This window comes from Leuciscus leuciscus (genome assembly GCF_965113295.1).
Source record: "Leuciscus leuciscus genome assembly, chromosome: 5".
In the NCBI taxonomy this organism is placed as follows: Eukaryota; Metazoa; Chordata; class Actinopteri; order Cypriniformes; family Leuciscidae; genus Leuciscus; species Leuciscus leuciscus.
Genome location: NC_138729.1, coordinates 7,664,535 through 7,683,992, shown reverse-complemented (window position 1 = coordinate 7,683,992; position 19,458 = coordinate 7,664,535). Strand labels below are relative to the sequence as shown.

The following is a 19,458-nucleotide window of genomic DNA, read 5'->3' as shown; positions in this document are numbered from 1 at the left end:
CGTCATTTGTGAATCAAAGCCACATGTCAAAACAAATGACCAAAACACCATCAAGTACACTTTGTAACACTGTGCAATCTGAGAATCAAGACGATGTGGACTTAAAAGCTAAGGACAGACCGCAGTTCAGTGTCTGATAAGGTGTATTTTTGTAGTCACACAGCTGTCCCATTCTCCCACACACACACACACACACACACACACACACACACACACACACACACACACACACACACACACACACACACACACACACACACACACACACACACACACACACACACACACACACACACACACACACAGGGTTTTCACATAGACATACAGTAGCGATTTTCATACTGTACATACTGTATATTCTATCCCCTTACACAGGGCCGGCTCTAGGTTATTTGGTGCCCAAGGCGAGAAAGTAATTAAATGAACAAATATGAAAATAAAACAAAACAGACTTCACTGTATAAATTATACATTGATACTTATTAAAGCTACTATTAAAGTTATCAGTCAAGAGCAGTGAGTGATTTTCTCTTTGCATTTTGTTGTTTTATTCAAATTATCATAAATTCAAATTATCATAATTTACTCTCTCAAGTTGTTTTAAACTCCAATAAGTTTCTTTCTTCTGTTGAAAATAAAAGTTATTTGGAAGAATGTGGGTAACCAAACAGTTGATATACCCCAGTGACTACCATAGTATATTTTTCTTCTATTTAAGTCAATGGGGACCAGCTATACTGTTTTGATAGCCACATTCTTCAAAATATTAAAATTAGAAAAATATTAGAAACTATTAGAAGGAAATTAAAACAGGTTTGGAACAACATTAGAGTGCGTAAATGATGAGATAATTTTTATTTTTTGGGTGAACTATCCCTTTAAGGACAAGCGGCAGCGTGTTTACTATTGCTACTGTCTCTTTAAGAGCTGCACGCGACGCGTCTAATATACACGCATTTGACAAGCAGATTTTCTCTCTGTTTTCTCAAGTTTGCTTTCACTTTAGACATAACCGACTTTGTTTATGTAAACCTTGTGTGTATTTAACAGTATAAGCACAATAAGACTCGAAAGATAACTTAGTCCAGTATCAAGGCACTGGTAGACAGGCTTTTAGTGCATGTGAGCTTCACATGTACGCGCTGAGAAACGCACACGTTAGAACAGCGCATCAGCACGCGAATTAAATGTTTAACCGACAAGGCATTAAAGCACATGCAAATATGAACTTTTGTGAACTGCAGTCCTGTTCTGCTGCGTTAACATTTTATGTGAATATACGTTAAGTTGTTCAGTAGCCTATGTTGGGACAGAGGCGCCAGAACAGATATAATGCACGATTCTACGACATTTTAATCGTCCACGATCAAAAATCGTCATATCGCACACCCTAATTTAAAGCGCTAAAACCAGCTGTCAGATGTTTTCGCGCCACTCCGAGTTTGACAGCTGCCTGTCAGAGTGACTCAGTCGTTTTTTAGGATTGTAATATAATCTAGTAAAAGAAATGGACAAATACAAGCAGTGTGTGGACAGTGCACAGTAAAAGTGTACAGCGTGTGCGCAGCTTTCATAATACGATACATACATTTAATTAACTTTTCTTTTTCTTTTTTTTTTGCGCCCCGTCCAGCAGATGGCGCCCCAGGCGGCCGCCTGTGTCGCCTGTCGGCAAAGCCGGCCCTGCCCTTATACTACCCTTAAACCCTAAACCTCCCCATCATAAAACATTTTACATTTTCAAAAAACATCACTTAGTATGATTTATTAACTGTTTTCCTCATGGGGACCAAAACATTTCCCCACAGGGACAAGGATTTCAGATATTGGCATCTTTGTGGGGACATTTTGTCCCCATAATGTAGGGTTTACCAGGCCACACACACACACACACACACACACACACACACACACACACACACACACACACACACACACACACACACACACACACACACACACACACACACACACACACACGTGCGGGCTCAAGCTTTTATCTGATCCAGACTGCAATTGGCTCTGAGATTTGCAAGCCTCTGCAGCGAAGCTCTTGTTGATTTGACCCGCTTTAATTAAACTCCATACAGTTGCACTATCTTTATGTGTCTTTCATTGAAGATTGCCTTTAAAATGAAATTGTATTGAATAGCTTGTTGAGACTCATTGAATGCCCTGTCCTGTGAGTGTACACATCCACTGATAGCAGTGATTTTCCTGTGTTTGACTGCGTGTTTGTGTGGATACAGTCTAGAGGAGCTAGAGAAGGACAGTGTGATGTCATTAGCAGAGCAGCTTTGAGATGTCAGGCTCCCGCTGATAAACACAAGCACAGCTGGATCTGAGGCCATTCAGCTGAAGGAAAGCACTGTTCTTAGAGCGCTAGCAGGGATGAGAGAGGCTTCTGGCTGTTTTTGTGTGGAGGGCCTGAAGAGGGATAATAGATAGATGAATTAAGATGTTCTGCACCCCTGGGCGAAAATAGCCATTAAGTCATTTACCGGTTATGCAGTATGTTCGGGATAACCAGAGGTTTCATGGGATATTTGCGATGATTAAACTGATCTTAGATGCTGAGTGGTCAATACAGTCGTGCTAAAATACTCAATATAGAAACACCTGTTCATCACATCACTGCAGCAACAATTGAATAACATTCTGTTACTGTTTACATGTCAGGGAAAATATTTTACAGAATTAATAGTTTTTCATATCTTTAAATAGCTAATCTTTAAATGCACTGCCATTCAAAAGTTTGGTTAGATTTATAATATTGGTAAGATTTTAAGAAAAAAAAAGTATCTTGTGCTCACCAAGGCAGCATTTATTTGATCAAAATAGAGTCAAGCAGTAATATTGTGAAATATTTGTTATATATTATTTTAATATATTTGAAAATGTTATTTATTTCTGTGATCAAAGCTGAATTTTCAGCATCATTACTCCAGTCTTCAGTGTCACATGATCCTTCAGAAATCATTCTAATATACTGATTTGAGACTCAAGAATTTTTATTTGTATTTTTTTACATTATTATCCATGTTGAAAACAGTTGTGCTGTTAAATATTTTTGTGGAAACCATGATGCATTTTTTCCCCCAGGATTATAACCATGTAAACTTGTCACTTTTGATCAAATAAATGCATCAATGCTAAATAAAAGTAAAAAATATTTTTCTCAATATGTTTATGTAATTAAATAGTATTTAACACAGAGTAAATATTATTGATAAATAGTATTTAAATGTATTTATATTGTCATCCATCTTTAAACATTTTATAATGGTTGTTGTGACTATAATTCAATCAAGTTCAAGACGCGTGTACTCAGCCAACATAGTAATGGATCGCCTGATTCAATAGATATTTGACAGCAAATGATTTTAACACTGGAAATGTCTGAGAAAATGGATCACCTAGAAACTCTCCTAATGTCTTTCCTCAGTCACCATACTCCTCTCACACTCATGGACTGTCAGTCATCATCCAATGAATTTTGATTTCAGACATATATGGGCTGATGGTTTTGTGTATGTTTGATATTTCCATGGCAAAATTGCAAACAGTATTGCGGGCCTTTCTTTCATTAATGCTCCGTTCATTGGACAGAGACGCAGCTCTACTGCCACCCTGAGCATTGTTGTTGATACTACAATATCTAGAATTGAAGTTTTCTGACCAGTCAGAAGTATTTTAAGGAGGTATTGAGGGCAAAACATTTGTTTACAGCAATAAAAAACAAAACAAAAAGCCAACGGAATTTATAAACATTAAATGTAAATTTGTGTCATAAAATATATCATGTTTAATAAAAAGTAGGCCTTACTTCTCAATTCAGGAAGTGCTTCATGAATTATTTTGATTGAATTAATTATTTTCTTCAGTATTTTAATTAATTCATATGATTAATGTTTTATTTTATTATTTATTTAATTGATTAATTGTTTAAAATAAACTTTTGATAAAAGTGTACGACTAACCAACCGCTTTAAAAAATTATAATTTTCTGTGGGGTCTAAAATATCACTTTTTTTATTGTTTGTCTAACCAGTTTAATAACGCTTAGGTCATGGAACGTGCTTTATTGTCTGACCTAGACCGAATCTCATTTTCAGTTAAATTTTCCTTTTCATGCAGACTGTGCACTTTCATTGTTTTGTTAAGCCACACATTTATTTACTTATTTTGTATTTGTTTGTATTAAGTAGATTTAGTCTTGTTTTGCTTTGTTTTTCTTCATTGTAATGTTGTCCTGAAACTCTGAACTCCTGAAAAAATGGTGCTTGCATTAAAATTGAACACCATGTTTTATAATTGTCCTGTGGTATTATTTACACCTAACTTCCATTGTACTGCTTTCCCACTGTGTCCATAATACACCAATAATTGATTTGCTTCCTCTCTCTGTGTCTCTGTTCTAGTGGTCATTATGGCATCTGGTTTACTGGTTTACCCCTTCGGTCTGAACTCCAGCCTGGTCAAGTCTTTCTGCGGAGACTCGGACATCTACTACGCCGGCGAGTGTCAGATAGGATGGGGCTACATGCTGGCTATCGTAGGTGTCATGCTCACACTCTTCCTGCCCTTTTTCGCCAAGTACGCCCCCAAGGAGCATCTGTCACCCACTCCCTTGCCCACCCTATTATAGAGCTTTAAAGACCACCGCCTACAACATTCAACCTGCTCTGCCATCATTGCTATAATTCACACAACAATCTGAGGATGGACAGACTGCAGAGTCTCCGCATCATTTGCCATGGTTGGTGGTAATGATGCCATCGAGACGAGCAGAACTCAAGAGCCCTCATCCCCTCTACTCGTCTTGTTTTTTTGTGCTGGCGTCTTCCCATATTCAATAAGGTCCTTCCCCCCTACACAATCAACCTCCCAAGTGAAAAACTCATTTAAAAAGGATTAAATGGATTTTGGTTTTTCTTTTCCTTCTTTCTAATTTGTTTGTCTGTTTTTGAAGACCTCTATGGACTAACTACTGAAAATAACGGATAATGGACCATGGTGCAAATTTCGAGATTTTGTTTGCAAGGATCAAAACCAAAAATACAATTTCCAATAACTTTTTACTGAGACTTGTCAGCATGCAATGAAAGGGGAAAAAATGACAGCCCCTTCTTAAACGGGCTTATTTAGGGCTTCTGCTAATGGATCAACGGATTCAGAGGAACAGTTTCATTGAGAGAAACTCAGTCAATCTGACAGTGGGAAAGTTTTGCATTATCCAGTTTCTAACACCTGATAGTACCTATTCAAGGACCAACACTGTGGCTTAAGTGAACTCAAACCTTTTTTTATTCTCCGTACGAGTCTTAAATTCACACTGTATTTTTCTTCACTTTGTTTCTCATAACCCTGTGAGAGCCATCAAGGAACTGTATATATAGTACGGACAAGGCCGTTGCTTCAAACTGCCATGGATGGATCTCGGAAGCATGGACTTTTCTCAACAACTGTATGTGAAAGTTAAATGATCCCACAAGTAAAACCTTGCATTGTTTCCAAACTGGGTGAACAGGAAATGTTGTGAAGCCTCCTTTCGCTGTAACACATACTAGTACTGAATTATTCAGGATTACACAAATCAGGAGCAAGGCTGTTCTTAACTTAAAAGTTGGGCTTAGTTAACACTGAGACACTATGTTCTGGAAAACACCAACTTCTAACCAACTTGTGCCTTTTGACCATTGCTAATGCTAAGACTTAAGTACCTTTCATCAGGTAATCTACTTCTAAAACATTTTGTAAATGCTTTCTTGTTGGATTAACATTGTGTGATTATTTCTGTATGTCTCCATCTTTCAAGGATGATTAGTTTTAGTCGAAAGTCTTTAATGATGGAGCTTCTTGCCAAGATGATGATGTTTTGAGAGGGTTTCAAGCAAAGAACAATGATGAAAGCTAAATTAGCAAGTCATTAAACAAGACAGGAAAAAAAACATTTCAGTCCTGGTTTGTCATGACAGATTTATGTATCACTTTAAGAAATTTAAACGATCAAATTAATCTAATGTGCTAATGCATTTACTCTTGGCACAGCAATACAGTGAAGCTAAAGCTTCTACTTGGATCATTCCATATTGCACTTGGCTCACTTTTGCTGTTGTGTTGATTCATTTGTGTGTTATGTGTTCAGACTGGCTGATAACATTGGCACTCAACTGCCCTCTTGGTAGATTTAACTCTGACTTGTATTATGATATATATGAGCATACAGCCAAGAAAAAAATAATATGTGTGTACCTTTAACTGTTAACGGTAAGCTGTAGCTCAGAGGACAGAGCACAACTTTAAACTGGCATCAGATGTCAAACATAGCAGGCCCTTTTAATGTGTACACTGGCGTCCTCCGATTGCCTTGATGGTGTCGGCAACTTGCATTCTTGAGTTCTGTTGATGATCATGTATGTATGTGCAGTCTGATCACTGGTAGCTCTTAGAACTCGTAGATTAGTGCTGTGGGTTTCCCACTGTGATGTTTGGGTTGTAAATAATTCTGTAACATGACATCCTGATGGTTGGTTCCCTTTTGAAAGATATATTTTGAGATGTTACCTCATCAATGTGTTTGTTTAACCTTTGAAATCCTTAACGAATTGCTGTTATGTGTTTCTTCTTTGTAATAAATCATTTCATAAACTTAGCAAATTGAAGTCTTTTGAATGAAGACGACAATAAAGCTTTAAAAAAATGTTTTCCAAGTTTTGGATTTGAATACAAATTGGTTTTTAATGCACCAATTAACAATATAAATGCATATACATTCTAACTCAAATATTATGCATTTAAATTAGAATTAAATAAATATATTATGACAACTTACAATAAATTAAATACTATATTTGAATGCATATAAATTACAATACCTTCCGATTAGATATGCATATAAATTAGAACTCAAATATTCTAAATGCTTCTCAATTATAATAATTTGAGATTATAAAAAACATAAATTCGAACAAAATATTTGAAATGCATCTCAGTTATAATAACTCAAATATTATAAATGCATCTAAATTATCTCAGAACAACAATGCAAAGTAACATTCATTCATCACGTACAGAATCAAAATCTCCAGATACAGATCACAGATTTACTATGACACTGTTTTATCTTCACAGACAATTGAAGATCATCTCTTATTGAACTAATTCACAAAACGAAAGCAACCCTAACTTCAGTAAAAGTCTGTGCTTGTGTTACTCACTCGATCCACATCAGATTTCACTGAGAGCCAGCACCACATCCCTCATCTCTGCATCTGACGCTCTCACAGCCTCCTGCGCATTCCTTTGCTCTGACAGTGAAGCAGCTCGGACTGACACACAAGTCATTGTGTCCTTTTCCCTGTCGTAGTTTCCGATGCAGCGATGCACCTGACCTCTGATCAGTCTGGGCAGAATCTGATCCTACAGAAAAGACATACAATAACTTTATAACTCTGAACATACATGTTTACGGTGTCCCTACCACTGCCAACATCACATAACAGTGTGCAGTCCTAATGCTTTCTCTTATTTAAAAAATAGAAAATGCACAATGGAAAAAAGTGGGTGCAAGTCATAACCCAGAGAGAGCATCTTGTTTCTGCAGATCTGTATCTGTAATTTCATCTCTGGTCTAAACCAACAAGTTTAACATTAAAAAACATTTTGGAGAATTACGGCCACCTACAGCAATATTGTGGTATGAGCTCAAGTTTTACAGACCACGTTTATGCTACTTTTACGAAAATTTTTTGTCATATTTGGAGCTTGACAGTCACAGTATCTATACATTTTTATTGTATGGAAGAGAAGTGTGAACATTCTTCAAAACATCTGTGTTCTGTGAGGCAGAGAAGGTCATACAGGTTTGGAACAACATGAGGGCGAATAAACAATGACAGAATTTTAATATCTGGGAGAATTATTCCTATAAATCATCTTATTGCTAATTAGAAATGAATACAATTATTATAAAATATTTGTAAAAATATACACTACAATCTCAAAAGTTTGGGGTCTGTAAGATTTTTTTTAGGTTTTTGAAACAAGTCTCTTTAGCTCACCAAGGCAGGATTTATTTAATAAAAAATACAGTAAAACAATAATGTGAAACATTACTGCACTTTCAAATAACTGTTTTTTATATATATATATATATATATATATATATATATATATATATATATATATATATATATATATATATATATATATATATATTTAAGTGTAATTTATTCCTGTAATGGCAAAAAGCTGATTTTTCACCATCATTACTCCAGTCTTCAGTGTCACATGATCCTTCAGAATTAATTATAATATGCTGATTTGGTCCTCAAGTAATAATTATTATTATAATCAATGTTGAAAACAGTTGTGCTGCTTTATTATTTTTGTGGAAACCATGATACAGTTTTTTCAGGATTCTATGATAAATAGAAAGTTCAAAAGAACAGCATTTATTTGAAATATTTAATTCTATTCATACTCATTTATTCAATTTAATGTATCCTTGCTGTAAAAAGCTACCCTGGAAATTTGAATTTGCTCAGCAAGTTGCTCTGGCATTGGGTAATGATGCTCATTGACTATGCCCTTGTAGCCGAGCTGCACCAATCACATCGGGTTATCTGATAGAGGCGGGCCAGAGGCGAGATGACAACAGCGCTGTGACGTCGAAGTCATTAGTGAACATTGCAAGATGGCTATGGATGAACACCAGTTGTTTGAAACGGCTTTGGCCGCTTCAATGAACGAGTTAGACTTGGCTTTTTATTAGGGCTGGGGGAATTAACGCGTTAATCTTTGCGATTAATTTGAGATGTTTAATGCATAAAAAATGTTAAAAAACGCAATTGACGCATCACCTTTTTCCCCCCCCGTTTGAATGATTTCCTGTTGCGGCTGCTATTGAAAAGGCCAAAAATATGCCGTTCCGTCCCTCCGTGTTCGCTGATTAGGTTTCATTCCCGCGCAGCTTGTTTAGTAACTTCACGAGCGGGTCTTTTCCGTTCCGTGTGTGTGTGTGTGTGTGTGTGTGTGTGTGTTGGCGCGCTGCGCTCTCTGCTCAATGTTTTCCGCTCCGTGTTTGCGCTGCGTATTCTGCTCTGTCGTTAACGGCCCAAATGCTCGAATCATGTACCGATCACGCACTGGAAAAGCAAAGTCCGCTCAAATAACGTGAAATTTCTCAGTAGTAGACTTCTGTTTGCTGAGCTGGTATAGCCATGCTGGGCAACAATGGTAAAATTACCTGCTCTGATCACATGCTCTGGTAATAATAGCTTTGTATGACTATACTTTATTTTGATAATTAGTCAAAAAATAAATCTGTCAAATCTGAGTATGTTGCATAGAACTGAATGAAGAATAATGTATTGATATATTGATGTTTAATATTTTAATATAGGGCTATTTTCTGTCCAATTTGTGTGGACATTTTTCTTTTTCCCCCCTTTTTTGTGTTGTTTAATTTAATTAGTGATTCTACATTTAAATATTGATGATTACAAGTTTGGGGGAAATGCGATTAATTGCGATTAATCACAGCAAATTGTGCGATTAATTCGGGTTTTTTTTAATCGATTCCCAGCCCTACTTTTTATCTAAAAGAGGAATAGAAGACGGCGCTCGAATCGTTCCTTTGCAAGAAGGACGTTTTTGCTGTTTTGCCGACCGGATATGGCAAGAGTCTAATCTACCATTTAGCACAGCTGGTAGCTAAGCGTATGGGGCTCTGGATACGTCACCCTGTGTATTGTTGTGATTGGTCGTAGTGTTATCCAATTACGTGCAGTGAGATTTTCAAATGCAAGCTTGGTGCCGCCCCTCAAACTGGGCGATTTTCATTACTCAATGCCAGATCCTTAATCTTTCAGATTTGGGTCTGGATTTTCAGGCTATTAAAAAGCAGTAGTTTCTTTAAAAAACAACAACCTACTGATTCCAAACGTTTGAACAGCATTACATAAAAAATAAATAATAATAATATAATTATACAATTGTAAAAAAGCATGTGTTACAACGAAGAAGAGAAGATATAGGAATTGAAGACCATTAGGGGCTGGTTCATACAGAACGCATTTTTTTTTGTTTTAAACACGAGACTCAGGTAAAAAGCTAGTAAAAAAAAACCTGCAGGTCTTGAGATGTGTTTTTAAAATAAGTTAAAACATTTTTTTTACTTGAGCACCATGTTTTTAGAACTCTGCATCATGCACAGGACGCGAACGCAAAGGTCAAACTCGTCAGTCTAACACGTGCTTACATTGAAAAACAATTTAAAAAAGTAGTGCAGTGAAATGGAAAAAATGTGTTCTGTGTGAACGGCCCCATAGGATGTAGCTCAGGAAGATGACCAATATTCCCAGACTCACAATTTCAAAGTAAAGACACTGGACGACCTCTTTACCATCCCTCATGAGGAATTTCTTGGCTCCGTATTCTCCAACTGTAACTGCAGAGTCCAGTGTGGCTGTAAAGAGAGACAGGACTGTTAGACAAAGATTCAAATCAAGGGGATCACATGTGTGTTATAGTCTCCTTACCAAAGATCTCAAACAGCATTGGTACTCTGTTCTTATACTGGCTCCAGTGCTTCATTCCTTCAATAACAGTAGAAATAAGACGCAGCGATACCTCACGGGGGGGGGGCTTCTATCCAGCAGGAGGGAAAATAAATGATGTTAGTTGAACAAATAAAACAACATTTTATACTGAGAAGCAGAAAATCTTTGAGACAGAAAAGCTGTACACACACACACACACAAAAAACTGAGTAGAGGAAACTTATGATATGAAAAACTTATAATTGTTAATTGTTAAACTGTAATATAACTTTATTTCCATGAAACACACACAAAAAGAAGATAATTCAAATGAATATAAGTAGATAGTGACAAGGGTTGTAAAGTTTCAAAAAGGCAAACAAATAAATATGGGTGACTCGGTTCAATTGCAACTGTTCTTTGATTTAGAATTTTGTGTGAACTATGCCTTTAAAGGGTAACTCTCGCCAAAATGCAACCTAGGTTTTTTTTGTTAATCTACCCGAGGCAAACTTTCGTTTAAAAGCATAATTAGAATGGAAACGCCACTTTTAAGGCCACTTTAAGTATTTTCGTTTTCAGTCAAATTGCCTTTTGAATGGGAGTGCTTGGGGCACTTCTATGATAGCATCAAAAATCACTATTTTTAAAACACTAAGAAGGCTCGACACAACATGAAACTTTGCTGGAAGTATCACCAGGGGCTCTACACATGAACTCCAGCATTGAGAACATTGTTTGTGTACACAGAGTTTACTAAAAAGAAAGATTTCGAACAGCTCACTGTAGCTGTGTGTCCGCCGGCATTTTGTCAGTCAAAAATAGTCGATCTCCGAATGTGAATGAACTGACTCTGAATTTTAGTATTGTTTCTTATATGAGGATCCTTTTTCAAATACAAGGTCAATATTGATTTTCACTAACGACAAAACAACAAATTATCCGTGAATTTATATGGAACTAAGCTTTAGGAGCTTTCCATCTTTACTCTCCTCCCTGTTACATTGAATTCGGAGATCGACTATTGTTGACTGACAAAATGCCGGCGGCCGGAAACAACAACAGCGAGTTGTTCAAAACCTTTCTTTTTAGTAAAGAAAAAACTTAAAAGTGGTATTTCCATTCTAATTATGCTTTTAAACGAAAGTTTGCCTCGGGTAGATTAACAAAAAGACCCTAGATTGCATTTTGGCGAGAGTTACCCTTTACCTTTGGCTATTATCAAAAGTGAATAAAACTGGATTATAGAAGCAGATCTATTAAAGCAGGGCTCAGTAGTTTCGGGATTTCTTCGCTGTATTCTCGCTTTTTGCTCGCAGGTTTCTCTCTAGAGCTCCCCCCACAGCTTCGGAATAGATATTTGACAACACTGTTGTAAAAACTCGTTGGTGATTCTCAGACACCAGAGGCTATAGATCAACGACATCAAAGCAGATGGGACATTCTTTAAAACGTCTTCTTCATTCGGGTTCGAACAGCGTGAGGGAGCGCAATAATGACAGCATTTTAGCAGATTTCTTTTGGCCGTAAAGCAATTGTTTACATCGCGAGACCTGATATCACTCGATACTTCCTGACGCGGCGGCCGGCGGCCCGCCGGCTCAAAGTTGCAAGTGCAGATTTTCCGCTCACGGGCACCAGGGGGGTGCGAAACGACCACCATTCAACCCGAAATAAGTAATATAACCATTCCACTGACTCCGAAGCTGTTCAGTTAAGGTAAAAAAAGTTACTTAGTTCACCTTTAAAGGGTTAGTTTACTCAAAGATGACAATTCTGTCATTAATTACTTAAAAGTCATTCCAAACCCGTAAGACTTTAGTTCATCTTCGGAACACAAATGAAGATATATTTAATGAAATCTGAGAGCTTTCTGTCTCTCCATTGACAGCTACGTAACTACCACTTTAACGCATCAAAAAGTTCATAAAGGGATTGTTAAACTAATCCATATGCGGTTTAGTCACAATTTTCTGAAGAGAAACGACCGCTTTATATGATGAACAGATTTAATTTAGGCTTTTATTCATCATTGGTTCTTGCAGAAGCTCAAACGTGCTGTGTAACACGAGAATGAACCTCATTGGTTCTTGCAGAAGCTCAAACGTGCTGTGTAACACGAGAATGAACCTCATGGTTCTCGCGCGTCAAGTGAACATGCTTGAGCTTACGTTTACCACAACTGATGTGTGAGTTGAATGTTTATATGTGAATAAAAGCTTAAATTAAATCTGTTCATCATATAAAGCGATCGAGTCTCTTCAGAAAATTCAGACTAAACCATATGCAATTAATATGATCTCTTTATCAAATTGGTAGTTGATGGAAGGTCAATGGAGAATTTTTTTTTTTTTTAAATAGAATTTGTATTACGTGAAAACCAAAAAGTGTAGTGTGTCCAAAAAGAGAAGCATGTACACCCCTTAAGATATATGCTTCTATAATCCTGTTTTTTTACTTTTGATAATAAGCAAAGAAGATAGAAGATTGATATGTCACAGTGTGATCGCTAAGCTGAATTAAAAGCTGCAGAAACAAAAACTTTAAAGCTGCAGGAGTAGACTATGTATTTTTACATTTAGGAATTATTATTTTTTGTTATCCATTTAAATTAAGTAAAAAAAAAAATTTTTTAAAGAACATCGCAAAGTGCGACGTCATACCAGAGTCCAAAGACATTTTGCGTGCTCAAAGTCTAAAATGACTCCCTCTTAAGACTTGTAAAGTAACACACACCTGCTTCTGAGGGGTGGTTTGGACACTTGAGATGTCCATCTTTTCTTTTGCCCACATTTCACTGGTTGATTGTCCAACAGGTCTGAACTTCCACTTTCCGCTCTGACTCTGAGTGCTTCCTGCTGTGGGTGTACACTGTTGGGGACGGTACGGCATTCTGGGAGAATTTGTCAGTTTACTAAACGACTGTTGATTCTGAATGCCGCTGGACCATGTGGGCTGGCCGAACGACGCTGAGCTGCTGCTTGGAAAGCCACCATGAAGCTGGGATCCAACTGCTGGCAATGAGTCCTGTCTCACTGGAGGCCTTTGTTGCTCTGTCTGTGACCTGGAGGTAAAACGGTGACAAATACAAAATATACTGTCAAAAATCTTTTGCAGGATAACAAATAAAATGTGCTTAATGCAGTAAGATGAGAACAAAATGTTTTTTTTCACCTTAAAAATATGAAATGAAATGCAAATGAATCAACTTGACTACATACTGTAGGGTTAGGTAAAACTTTACAATCAGGTCCTATTAGTTAACATTAGTTAATGCATTACTAACATGACCAATACATTTGTTACTGTACAGTACTAAATAATTTTGTTAAAGTTACTTAAATAAGAATACAACCGTTCATTGTTAGTTCATGTTAGCTCAGGTCAATTAAAAATTAATAGATACAACTTTTGATTTTAATGTATAAATAAATGTTGAAATTAACATAAACTAGGATTAATAAATAATTTTTAAGAATTGTTCATTGTTAGTTCATGTTTACTAATGTAATTTAAGTGTTTGCTAAGGTTATTTAAATTAAAGTAATTCCTAGGGCTCAGGTCAGAATTTTTTTTTTTTTCACAAAATGCCAATCTTATTTTGGTATTTTCATTCATGTTGGTTTTACTGTTTCAAATTATGGAAGGCAACTGATCTAACAATCTTGCGTTTCTGAAGAAATAATGCACATATTCAGACCCAGCAGCTTCAAGACCTTTCTGGGTGTGTAGTCATTATTTCATATATGAGTATCAGTTGAGTACCGGGCATAGACAGGTTTTTTTGGGTGAGGTAAAGGTGCATATCCTCGTCCTGCAACACCAGGTGAAGCAGCAGATCTCACGCTGGCTTGCTGAGGTGAAAGATAGGCTTGCTGGTTCCACTGACCACTCTGACCTAAAGCTAAAAAACAACAACAAAAAACTCTAGGGTTATATTTTATGAGACATGATCATGAAAGACAAGACATCATAAGCTTTGTCTGCTTACAGATTTTCATACCACCCAATAATGAATGAATTACTCATATTTGTAACTACTATAAATCAGGGTTTCTGCAGGTTTCTGAAGGCCAATTTAAGACTGTTTAAAGACATTTATAAGACCAAGTAAAGAAAAATTAAGGAATAAATGTAAGGGAACTCAGTATGTCAATATGTTCTCTAAATGTAAATGTCTAGGTTGAAACACATTGAGTTGCATTAGCAACACTTCCAACAGATATCCGCTACGTTTTTTTTTTTACACACAAAGCTTGAATCGCTCTGCTCTCAGCCACTAGAATATGGAAATAACTTTTACAGTTCCTTCTGCAAAAAAAGTGATGTTCTTTCTCAGGAGTTTTGTCTTGTTTTCCTTCCAGTGCAAATGTCTGAAGATTCTTAAATCAAAATGCATTTACTGGAGATACAAAATTGCATAAAATATGAAGAATTGTTCTCAGTGAAATTGATGAAGTGAATTTATGATTAAAACAAGAACAAATATTTGCCTGTGGGCATTACTGTACTGTAACTTACTGTAAATTAAAGGTAAGTTTTCACAAGTCATTGACAGATATTTGTTTTTGTTTTAAGCATAAACTTTTCAAGACTTTATTTTACATTTGCATCACAAGTAAATGCATCTTCATTTCAAGATATTTAGATATTTGTATTAGAAAACAGGATTTAATTTTTTTTTGCAATGCATGCAACATTTAATGCCACAACTTTATGAATTTAAGACTTTCAGCTCTGATTTAAGACCTTTTTAAAGGCTTAATTTGAGCGAGAGCAAATTAAGACTTTTTAATACCCACAGAAACCCTGATAAATATATCTGGCTTTATCCACATTAACACTCATTTATTACATTTTTGTACACTCACAAAAAGTGATATATATTATATAAAAAAGCTCAAATGCTTGATTGTTTATATCGTAGCCGTATGAAACACTATCCTATCGCCCAGCTCTTAACTGCAAAATGAGCACATTTAAATGTGCAAAAATAACCTCATGACTTTCTGCAAAGATGCTTTGAAACAGAGTAAACGGCGCTATAATAAAATTGAATTGACATGATCTGTAAATATAATCTATGATCTGTCTGTTGATTGTTTTCTGTACACTGTATAACTCATTTAACTTGGAACAACTTTATAATGCTGCACAAATTAAAGTTACATGACAACGATTATTCAGTGTATTATAGTGTAACATAATGACAGAATAAATGGAGTTGGAAAATGAATAGGAAGAACATCTGAGGCATAGTGTGCTGCATCAGAACTTGGTACATGTTTATTCAGCATTAGATACGAGACTGACGCAGTGGAAACACATACTGGGAAGAGCAGAAGAGGAGGAGGAGGAGGATTGTCTCTCATTGTAGTGGTTGGCACTGGCAGTGAAGAGCTCACTCTCAGAGGGATTAGATGTCAAAGGCAGCCTGCTCCTCTTCCTTTGATTAAACAGAGGCATGGAGAGACAGCCTGCAGAAACACAGAGAGACAAATGTCTGCTTTGATTTCAGGCTCCAGCAACCTATATAACACTAACTGCAGCAAAGTGTTGTATTAGCAGATAAGCAGTTTTTCAATTATTAGCCAGATTTATATACAAGGAGCTCTCTGGAAATAATAAATGGCAAGTCATTTTATTATCTAGATAGTAGATGGAAGACTAAGACTGATCCAACTCTTATTTTTAGCTATTTCCAAACAAGTAACATAGGAATTCATAATGTGACAGTAAACCCTAACTTACCTGCGTTTGGTTTCTGGATTTGATTCCTCCACATCTTGACACACTCACTCCTCACACTGTCTGAGAGGGTAGCAAATATTATTGTGTAAAAATAAAAAATATTATTATCAATAAATTTTTTATATGGATATCAGCTGTATTGGCGGGTCTGGTTTCTCATAAAGATTTGACGTTACTATTCAGTGTTTATTGCGTCGACTCGATGACAATTTGTTTGTTTGTTCTCACTCATTCAACTTAGCTCAAAAAGATAAGTATAGAAGAAATATGAACTAAAATGTTTCTATAATGAGTTTCTATATAATAGTCAAGCTGTTTTTTAAGATTTGCTGGCTAAATTACCTTTGCTAGTAATTGTACAATTCATTCATTTAACTTACGTATCAAATGGTGCTTACCAGTACAAAATTGCGTCAATGAAGAGAAAATATGTTAGAAGCGCTCATTCGGTAGTTTAAGATGTATCTGTGGTTTTATCCCGTATTAACTCTTTAGCATTATAAAAATATTTGTTTATTGCGACGGAATCATTTTGGCGCGAGGCCTGTCCTGCTCGTGCACTTGTGTGAAGTCCTACTCATCCCGCGAATCGGTTCTTTCGAACAGTTCATTTCAAAGAGTCGGAATTAAGTAGCCAACTTATTCAGCGGTTCTTCACGTCTCATTTCAAGCATTATCTATAGTCTACTGATATTGATGTGTCGTCTCCATAGAAAACAAGTACTATTAAAAACAAAATTGTTTACTAGGGGCAAAATAGTTGGCTGGTGACAAATAATGCCACTGACTGACAGTAACTTGTGTAAAAATAATTTAAACAATAAATCTTTGTAGGCCTATCAATAATAGGCTATGTTTAGATGTTGATAGTGCAAAGAAAGGCAAACAAAAAAATACCTTACATTGGCGCTGTGGGCTGTCCGTTTGCCCACAGTTTTTGTTCCAAAGAACAAACCTATTCTGTAAAGTAGCCTATATGATTTCGATAGGACGCACACTTGTTTTCATGTTGAAATGATGTCTGCTACCCTCATGTGGGTGTGAGAAAAAACACAACTACTTCCCACCAGTCACTTCAGGTGAATGAAAGGCTAATCATCTAAATACCAGTGACCAAAGTTTCAATGAGTCAAAAAAAGGAAAGAGAATGAGCAATAGGGAAATTCAAACCTGAAATATGATCACATCTGAAGATTAAGAACATTAAATCGGAATTAGCCTATATGGCATTGTCCAATGAGTCTAGTTGTATTAATATTTGTGAAGTTGTCACAATTTTTCTGAATTCTGCCCTTTTACTAAAATCCCAAATATCATATTTTTGTAATAGGCCTAGCCGTTGGATAAATACATGCTGGAATGCATTCATATAAGAGCTATAGGCGACTTGTCCTGTGTGGCCTCAAAAAGTTTGGACAATTCACCCACATTTTTTCAAATTATCCAACCAAGTGGTATCTCCAAACAAATGACGCTAGAGCTCTTTCAGAACTAATTTCTCTGAGCCATTCTTGCAATTGTTTTTAACCAGTGAATATGTAAAGTCAAGATCAAACAGATGTGCTACAGTGTTTGCATTTGTAGGCTATAGCCTACATCACAAAAATTTGAAAAGTATAATTAACAGTTAAATGTTTGGTTATAGGATATATATATAAATAAAATAATATGATATTTTAAAAAGTGATGTCCAGAGCAGAGGGGATATTTGTTTTTAATGACCCTACATTTTCATTGGCCTGACATCATTGACGACTGCTGTATGCATTATGTATGTTTTAATGCGATCTTAATACCTAAATACTTTACAAACCCATACACATATACAGGGATGGCAGTATTTCAGATACATGTATTTAAAATACGTATTTGAAATACAAAATACTATTTTGTAAAATCAAATGTAATTTTTATTTAAATACATTTAAGATTAGTATTTTTGTATTTTCAAAATACATAAAATACTCTTTGCCAGTCAACCTCTTTATCAGGGTACTGATTTTGTGCATCAACTAGTTCAGACATTCACTAGCTCAGCATTAGATCAGCGATTTGTTTTTTTTATAAGGTGAGAATGTCATGATCAATTCTACTTGTTGATTAAAGTTAAAATAGTGCATTATTCACTTCAGCATTACTGCATGTTAGGGCTGGGTGATATGACACTACATATCATAGCGATGATATAAAGTTTGAATTGATGGAACTTTTTCTAAATCGTTTACATAGATGGGCCTATTTGTGGGGTAAGCAAATTTATCCGTGCAGCTTTTAGTGGGCAGGAATTATTGGAACGTTGGAGTGGAAAAAGAAGCACTGATGAATGATACACCACACAAATCTTCAGCTTTTAGTTTTATTGTACATAAAAAATAATAATCAAAAAGGGGTAAATAGTGTCAAATGAATCTAAATTAATTCTAATTTAAAATTTTAGATACACTTTCTAATTTTAATAAACTTTTAGAAAAAAATAAACTTTACATAAAATAAACATAAAATTACTTAAAAAGCATTGGAATACCTGCAAAAAAAAAAAATAATAATTCAAAAGAGTTTGATATTCAGTTTATGCTGTGGAATCAAAACTGATATTGAGAATTGTGAAACCATGATATTGTTACTGTGAAGTTCCATATTCTTTGCAAGATAGCAGAAAAGATTCCCACAGTTTTACATACAGTATGAATTTTTTGTTCACCACAAGTAATAGACTACATTGTAACCAGAAATATAGCCTATATAAATGGCTGCTATTTTGCATGAGTTTATTTGTAATTGCCAGAAAGAAAGAAAGAAAGAAAGAAAGAAAGAAAGAAAGAAAGAAAGAAAGAAAGAAAGAAAGAAAGAAAGAAAGAAAGAAAGAAAGAAAGAAAGAAAGAAAGAAAGAAAGAAAGAAAGAGATGAGGTTAGGAATGAAAAGTCATGTTGTTTCTTCATTCACTGTGACCTATGCACTGGATGGCCAATTTCACATGTATTTTGTGTATTTTCAAAATACTGTATTTGTATTTAAATAAATTATGACATCATAGAATGTTGAGGACAAAAGCGTGAAACTCCCTGATCACTTTGTAGCGAGTAAGGAGTTCAGATATCAACAGTGTTTTTGCAGTTCTTGCGGTGTGTTTGCATTTGTTGATAGCGGTTTATCGTATTGATT

The 19,458-nt window shown here is 35.7% G+C and overlaps 2 protein-coding genes across 2 annotated transcripts in view; one reads left to right on the top strand and one right to left on the bottom strand.

Moving 5' to 3' along the window:
- Positions 1-6,700, top strand: part of lhfpl7 (LHFPL tetraspan subfamily member 7) — a 166,662-nt gene extending 159,962 nt beyond the window's left edge. The window contains exon 4 of the mRNA XM_082171018.1: positions 4,422-6,700. Coding sequence (XP_082027144.1) covers positions 4,422-4,648 — 227 coding nt within the window. The 3' untranslated portion in view covers positions 4,649-6,700. The remainder of the gene's footprint in view (positions 1-4,421) is intronic.
- Positions 6,701-7,230: 530 nt separating this feature from the next.
- spata22 (spermatogenesis associated 22) lies at positions 7,231-16,329 on the bottom strand (the record flags this gene model as incomplete). The annotated part of the gene is made up of 7 exons (XM_082171682.1): positions 7,231-7,422; positions 10,374-10,471; positions 10,545-10,653; positions 13,281-13,608; positions 14,310-14,448; positions 15,950-16,021; positions 16,296-16,329. The coding sequence occupies 7 exons, from the start codon at positions 16,327-16,329 to the stop codon at positions 7,231-7,233; spliced, it is 972 nt and encodes a 323-aa protein (XP_082027808.1).
- Between the last annotated feature and the right edge of the window lie 3,129 nt (positions 16,330-19,458).